The sequence below is a fragment of the Dipodomys spectabilis genome, unplaced genomic scaffold (genome assembly GCF_019054845.1).
Source record: "Dipodomys spectabilis isolate Male_0828 unplaced genomic scaffold, ASM1905484v1 ptg000234l, whole genome shotgun sequence".
Classification (NCBI taxonomy): Eukaryota; Metazoa; Chordata; class Mammalia; order Rodentia; family Heteromyidae; genus Dipodomys; species Dipodomys spectabilis.
The window spans coordinates 9,453,118-9,460,980 of record NW_024870911.1 but is presented as its reverse complement, the minus strand read 5'-3'; the positions used below and the strand labels follow the sequence as shown (position 1 = coordinate 9,460,980).

Below are 7,863 nucleotides of genomic sequence, written 5' to 3'. Positions count from 1 at the left end.
TCCAGTGATGTTTTTCCAAGATAGATAAGAGAAGGGATACCAAGATGGGATAGGAAGTGAAAGAGAAACTAGAAATAAATTCTCTGTGACAAGCTAAGCAATTTGATTACTTTCCATAAAAGAATTATGCATTGAATGATGGAGTAATCAAAATCATAGCTTATATGATGCAAATAGCTGCCATCCTGATCAGTGAAGACAACAAATTCCCAGGGGAGAGAAATATCACACTTAATGCGGTTTTAATTCAGCACTGAGATTTCCAAAACTAAAACTGACATTCTTCCTTCTAATTCATTAGTATGTCAGTGATTACCATAGTCCTCTGGGTAAGGGGGAAAAAACTTGACACCACATGACTATGGAAGTATACTTTTACTTTATTCATAGGTATTAGGTAACAATTAACTAAAGAAGTGAGCTCCTTTCCATTTGCATGAGGTCACAGCTGTCAATCATAGTCAGGAGCAACAAGCTTGAAATCTCCTTAGATGCTAGTTTGATCAGGGAACAGGCCATATTACTTGACACGTCCAAGTGCCATCTGACAAGCCATGAAAACAGTGGCTCAGAATGCAGATAGAAGTTCTCAGATAGGCAATGGCTAGATGATGTCATTTCAGTTGCAAGTATTTTTTGTGTCTGTTATCAAAAGAAACAAATGCATAACCTACACAGTCTGGCTTAGGTCAGCTGTTTATTGGCCCTTAAGACAAAGCCTCATAATCTTGGCTAATTAGTCAAAGAGGATAAAGCATCAAATGAAATCATTACAGGGTACAGGAACTATAAATAATACATATAATAATAGATATGCATTTTCATTACATAATAGTTGCAATTATAAATACTTCTGTAGTTAACGAAAGTACAAATATGTTTTCCATATAAATAATTTTAAATATTAATAAATAGATTTAGACTTAAATTTTTCAAAAGCTGCTGGCAGGATGACCCTTATTTGTATGACTTGCAAGCCCAAAACAACACCGACTCCTTTTTCGCTTCCTTTGGGTAGATCTTGGTAACAGATCAGTCATCAGTCTGGTGAGTTCAGACATCGCTTTGCGTTGGATCTGCACATCATTTACCTAATAGGAAACAAAACAATAAAGTTAACTTTAGATAATGATGATTATCATTGTGAAGATTTAATGGTGTTTGTGGCTTTAAAATAAATAAATAAATAAAATGTAAAAAAAATAATTTTAGGTGTGGAAGCCATCAAGACGAATTTGCCTCACAGTCAGTAAAATTCCCATATAAATAGTCAGTAAAACTGGAAATCGATTTTTTTAATGTGATTCTCAGTAGTAATATATTTACTCAGTATATAATATTTACTTTTTTAGCACTTAAAGCTAAAAGGACAATTAAATTTCAAGTGTGTAATAATAGGGAATAAGGTGCATTAGATCATATGTCTAACTTTACTGCTGCAAAATTCTCAGAATTATATATTGGAAAGGAGCTTTGCAGTGGAATAGGGGAAAAAGAGGTGTGGTTTACTTCTCCATGCAGTGACATTGAACTAATCACTTAACCTCTGCTTCTCATCTAAGCAATGTTGAGATTGGTGAGGAGGCCTGAGTCTAACAGCTGTATCACTTATGGGTTAGTATCTGTAGCAATATCAATGGCTTCTCTAGGCAATGCTCCTCAGCTTTGGCGTGTAGCCGACTAATCTGAAGACCTAGAGATCTTCTAATCTGAAGAACTTAGAGATCCAGATTCGTGAAGGAGAAAGCGCTTGCTGTCATGTGGTCACTAAGTTCCTCAGGTGATTCTGATACTCACCAACACGTGAGAGACACCGATACAGTGAAAACTAGAATTCAATTGTTTTTTCCACATTAGGTCAATCCCATCATTTCCAGAATGGGATTCAAAATAAACTCCAATTATATTCTTATGATAATAATCAATTTACTGATATAGAACATTTACAATTAATAATTACAACACCTTTTTCTATATAATCCTTCTACACCAGCAAATGGCACTAATTACATTTCTTCATTCTAAACAATTGGGGTCATTTACATTTATATTTCTTCTCAGTGATGGAAACACTGTGGCCATGAATGACTAGGGAATTTCTAGGCTGCAGAACTCATTGGTAAAGGGTATAGCATATATAATATATGTTTTCAATTGAGCAAAAGAAGACAATAATCATGAACCAGGAGACTTGTAGGACATAAAAATCAAGATTTTTAAAAAATTGTCTAGGTCTAGTTTGCATGGAGTAAAAAAGTTTCTACCCTGCCTTTGTAATAACTTTTTTTTCATGTTCAAAATATCAACAAGAATCTAAGAGACTTATCCAGGACTGAACAATAAGACAGAGATGACTCTGGGTTAAGAACAAGTGTTTCCTTACTGTCTAGTCTATGACACAAGGAGAATTGTTCCCATCTCTCCTTTTAGACTTAGACCTGAATGAGAGACAGACATGGATATATTGAAAGCTGGCACTAATTCTCAGGGCATAAATCAAGCAAGGACACCTGTTCGTCTCAGTCGAGTCCATTTATATCAAAGTCAAAGGATTTGGAAGCCTTAGTGCTCTAGATAAAATTCTGGAAACAGGATTTGTCTTTATACTTTATATTTTTATCCTTCAGATTCTAGAAGCCATAAATTAATGATTTAAGGAAGCCTAAGGATTCTTGTACGCAAGTATTAACCAAACTCTCCTTTCATAAGATAGAAATTCTACCTTTATTTTTCTCCTCAAAGTAAATTGAGTTGCATAAACTGAGAAAATGAGAGATTGTTAGTGGATACCTCTAGAGTCCTCTCAAAAGCTTTCTTTTCTCTCATTCTCATTTTCTCTGTGTAGCATTGTAGAAATGCTACCGGAGATCACAAAGGAAATGACAAAATGCCCATAGTTAACTCAACAACTTTCTTTCAAGATGAGGAAATTAAGCCCTAGAAAGGCATGTGATTCATCTGAGGTCACAGTTCCTTGTGGCCAATTTAGAAGGTGAACATAGATCTTCTCACCTCCTCCCACTGGTCTTTCCACTAAGACACTCAGCCTCCTGTCCAAAGCAAGACAATTTCCACCACATAAACAAGACTTCATGAGAGCACTGCTTCTCAATAAGCCTCCCTACTGAGTCACCTACTTCCTCCTCACTGGACTTGGCCATCGTGTGTGTGATGGTTTTTAAAGCCTGTGTTCTTCCAACCAATAAATCTAAATGATTGCCATGCAGACCTGACAAGTTCATTCAAGAGCACACATGGAATTATTTCAGGGAGCGTTTTAGCTCGGGGTTCCTTTTACAGCTTCAGCAACCCCTAAGCAAATGATTTCTACTTTCTGGGAACTATGCTCTGACAAATTCCTCTGCAATGAAACCAAAGAAGAATTCATATCGCCTCACCGGAAGTTGAATCACATTTTTGAAGTCATTCAGTTTGTTGGTGCTGCTGTTGAAGAACCTAATGAATAATTCTTCCTTAATGGTGTCCATGCTTTTTTGGATGATCTGGTTGTCCTTTAAGTTGTCAAAGACTTTGAAGTAGAAGGAGATAATTTGGCTCAGAATTACTTTCTTATCACTCTCCTTAGAAGAAAAGAGCACAAAGAGAATACGTGATTTTTTTTTTCATCAGTCAACAAGCCCCAAGAAAAATCAACAAATAGAAAGTCAGCCACATGTTCAGCTTACCTCTTTCCAGTTCTTCCAAATATCTTTGAAAAGAGGCTTTTTATCTGCTACATATGAACCGCTTGCATTCTGAGAAAGGAAGGAAAATTGTTTTATAATGTGTCCATTAAGTGTACATCAATGTCCTACAAATGTACGTCATTACATTGAACTCAGAGGTCTGACAGTAGTCACTGATTTCCTTCTTATCCCTTCTGTTTATCGATAACCATGTATATTGCAATAAGCTTCTTTTCTTTTCTTTTGTCAGTTGTAGGCCTGAACTCTGGGCCTGGGCACTGTCCCTCAGCTCTTCAGCTCAAGGCGAGCGCTCTACCACTTGAACCACAGCGCCACTTCCAGCTTTTTCTGCTTATGCAGTGCTGAGGGATCAAACCCAGGGCCTCATGAATACAAGGACAAGCACTCTACCATTGAGCCACCTAAGCTTTTATGTTAGATTTACCAAAGATTATTACATTTTTCAGTTTAATTATTCATTAACAAAATCCTTAAATTGCATTATCACAAATGAACTCAACAAGGCTCATGGCACTTCAAGTGCCCCAAATAACTATAGCAAGATAAAGAAAATACTTCAAACATAATTTTTAAAAAATTCGGCAAAGCCACCCCACTATAAGATCTATAAGATATTTCCCCCCTATGATACAGATTTCTATAACAGCTCCCTGTATTCTGGTACAGGATTGTGTTATGTCAGCTTCAAATGTAGCTCCAAATATATGTGTATTAAGAGAGATTTGATTTATACTGTGGGAATAAAATTGATTATGAGTGTATGAATATTATTATAATAGTATAATAAGAGCTTAAATTTTGGACAAATAATAACTTATTTTAAATTAAAAAATTTTCATTACCCACAAATAAAAAGCAAAAAAGAAATTCATAAAATAAAAAAGTAAACCCTAAGCTAGAATCCTAACTTACAAAATCTCAGTGAGTGAATGCCTTCAAGAACAATTCACAGGTAGAATTATAAAATCACCTTTTGAGAGTGACTTTTTTTAACCCAAACTTTAAGAACTAAACTTCCTTTGACTTTTCATTGATAAATTATTTCCTACTACTATTTTCAGTGACCTTTTCATTCTTTACTGTCACTTTAATTGTAGTCTGAGAAGCAGAAACTAAAGCAAATCAACTTTTTTCATACCTATACTCCTTGACTAATCACAACTGAATGGATTCTCGCCACAAAATTATCAATATTATTACATTTTATGACTATATTATGCCCATATTTTGAGAGAATGTACTCTAAGTCTCTGTAGAAAATTGGGCAAATGGTTAAGTCAACGAGTACAGTGTTTAGTCAAGAAACATCCTACCTACAACAAACAATATAACACTACCTCTTTTCAAAGTGACCATGTATTGGAGATAGTGGCCTATCAAGATATAAAGCAACATATACTTATTTCTAATCACAAGTCAAATATTATTTTAAAGTCATACTTACAAAATAGTCCTTTAGGCTGTCTATTTCTTTAAAAATTACGTCTTGGTCATAACAGCTTGAAGAATCCAAAACGATGCAGAGCAGCAGCACTAAGGCACAACTTGTGTATTTCATTTTTAGAGGAATCAGGCTGAAGGAGTTAAAATCAGAAGCTCCTATATTGTCAACCAGGTCAAAAGGCCTTTTCTTTTCTAATTGCTGATCTGCTGGTGATCAGAACAATGTACTGCATCTCATTTTGCTGCCGGTATTTATACCCAATTGAAGCTCATAAGGATTACGTATTTTCACAAGTTTTTCAAGATGAGATGGTGATAGATAGTCAGGGATGCTAGTTAGTCTGAATTAATAACTATGGTTTGTGGCATTTTGGTGTTGTAGTTAAAGTTTCCTTTCAATTCCTAAGGCCACTCGATGATGAGACAGACCCATTTTCCCACTTGTACCATTCTTGTGGGATTCTTTGAAAGCACTTTTACTTCACACCTTTCAGGGTCTGGAAATTTTTTTCCTTTTTGCATCTCCCCCCTTTGCTCTTGTAAAATATTGACTCCTCATCCAAAAAGCACACTGATCGTTTGTTTGTGGTTGGGAAGAAGTAAAAAAGGAAATTCTGGGGCCACTAAAACTTTTACAAAGGGGAAGCCTTTTTCAATTTTTCTTGCAAATCACCACAAAGCAAGGAAAGAATATGGCTAAAAACCCAGTGTGGTGAGGAAGTCCTTCATCAGAGTTTAGTAGAATATCTATCACAAGTTTCAAATTGCTTTACATCAACACTGCCCAGTAGAAATATGTTGCAAACCATATAAGTAAATTTAAATTACCTAACATTCCTATTGATAAAAGTAAAAGGAAACACATAAAATAATTTAAACTATTATATTTAAAAGAACATATTCAGAATGCTTTCAATGTGTATCAATACACATTAATAGTGAGATATTTTACATTTGTGTGCCATACTAAATCCTTAAAATCCAGTATGTTTTCTGTACATTCAGCAATTTCACTTCAGACTAGCTATATTTCAAATGTTCAATAGCCATTTGTGACTATTGCACCTAGAGCTCTAGTAAATCAATTGTTTCAAATAATCATTAATGCTAGAGAAAATTTTAACTCTTTCTTTTTTTCTTCTCAGCTGTAAGAACAACCAAATTCCTTCCCTTTGCAATATATTTATAAATAATAAATATTCAGGAGAGCACAGAATTCCCTCTACTCTTCACTTCCAATCCATCTTGCATTTCTACTTGCACTATGTACATTGAAATATGGTGATTAGATGTACAGACTTCAATTCTGGCTCTATTGCTGTTCAGTTCTAAGATCTGGAGGAAGAATCTTAACTCTTCTGTGACTCAGTTTTCTTATTTCTAAACTAGGCTTCACAATAGATCTCCTAACAGTTGAATGTTAAGTCAGGCAATCATTCGAATAGTAGATAAAATGTTGTCTATTGTTATTTGGGCAAGTTGGATGATTCAAATTTTAAAAAAAAAAAATCTCTGGACTTTGTTCATGCAATTCCTTTGTCTCTGAGTTTCCTTTGTCCTCATTTGTATATACCCATCCAGGTACTGCCTAAAATCATTTTCATGAAGTCTCCCAATTTTTTTTCCACTTAAAATTACATTTACATCCTCGTTAGCACTTGGCTCATACTTTATTTATAGAGTCCTACTCCTTTGGTCTCATATTGAGTCAGTTTGTTCATATATTCTTTGCTGTACCCATCTTTAACTAAATTCCCCCAATCAGATATTGTTTCATTGTGTCTATGGCATCCTTTCGTCACTAAATCTGCTTATGGACATCACTGAATAAATATAGATCTGGAAGCTTACTTAAGGATCTGTTTGTTTTTTTGTGGTTTTTTTTGGGGGGGTCCAGTCGTGGGCCTGAACTCTGGGCCTGGGCGCTGTCCCTCAGCTCTTCAGCTCAAGGCTAGTGCTCTACCACTTGAGCCACAGCGCCACTTCCGGCTTTTTTCTTTTTGCTTATGTGGTGCTGAGGAATCGAACCCAGAGCCTCGAGCATGCAAGGCAAGTGCTCTACCACTGAGCCACCTTCCCAGCCCAAGGATCTGTTTTGAGATATTTGCCATCAAGTTCCAATTCTAATGCCATCAGGTCCATCCTATAAGAAACTAGCTTCTAATTAAATAAGATTTGTTGTCAATGTTAGAAACATGATACTATGTGCATTTAGCTGATACCTATGGACTGGGACAATTCTATGCATTATTTTATGTGTAACAAAAAAAAGACTTTTGAGAAATTATTTTCTCAAATAAACAAAATCAAAGCATAGCTATAAGACCAAAGCTCCCATTCAGCAAGTGAAGAGTACAGAAATTACATTGCTGCATGTAAAGCACTAATGCTGTTCTCTCCAAGAAAAATGTGGTCCAAAGAAACAAAGACTTAGCACATCCTTGAGATATGCATTGGCCATCCTTATGTTCTAGGAAACCAATACCAAACTCTGAGTCACTAAAACAAATATCCCAATTTTTCTAGAAAGGATTAAAAATTATCTCTACTTTTTTTGGGGGGGGGTCCGGTCATGGGGCCTGAACTCTGGGCCTGGACGCTGTCCCTCAGCTCTTCAGCTCAAGGCTAGTGCTCTACCACTTGAGCCATAGCGCCACTTCCGGCTTTTTTCTTTTTGCTTATGTGGTGCTGAGGAATCGAACCCAGGGTCTCA

At 35.8% G+C, this 7,863-nt stretch overlaps 1 protein-coding gene across 1 annotated transcript; it reads right to left on the bottom strand.

The window, feature by feature from the left end:
* Positions 1-362: 362 nt before the first annotated feature.
* Positions 363-5,345, bottom strand: Ifng (interferon gamma). Its single transcript, XM_042699038.1, has 4 exons — positions 5,152-5,345; positions 3,687-3,755; positions 3,399-3,581; positions 363-1,091 (listed from the first exon to the last, which is right to left on the bottom strand). Exons 1-4 carry the CDS (start codon positions 5,263-5,265, stop codon positions 933-935), a joined length of 525 nt encoding a protein of 174 aa, XP_042554972.1. The 5' UTR covers positions 5,266-5,345; the 3' UTR covers positions 363-932.
* Between the last annotated feature and the right edge of the window lie 2,518 nt (positions 5,346-7,863).

Bases quoted from the DNA above. Each gene is read 5' to 3' on its own strand.
- Ifng (XM_042699038.1), bottom strand. From the start codon at position 5,265: ATGAAATACACAAGTTGTGCCTTAGTGCTGCTGCTCTGCATCGTTTTG. The intron at 3,756-5,151 runs GTAAGTATGACT...TTCCTTTCTCAG, and splicing joins ACAGCCTAAAGGACTATTTT to AATGCAAGCGGTTCATATGT. The intron at 3,582-3,686 runs GTAAGCTGAACA...TTTTCTTCTAAG, and splicing joins TTTGGAAGAACTGGAAAGAG to GAGAGTGATAAGAAAGTAAT.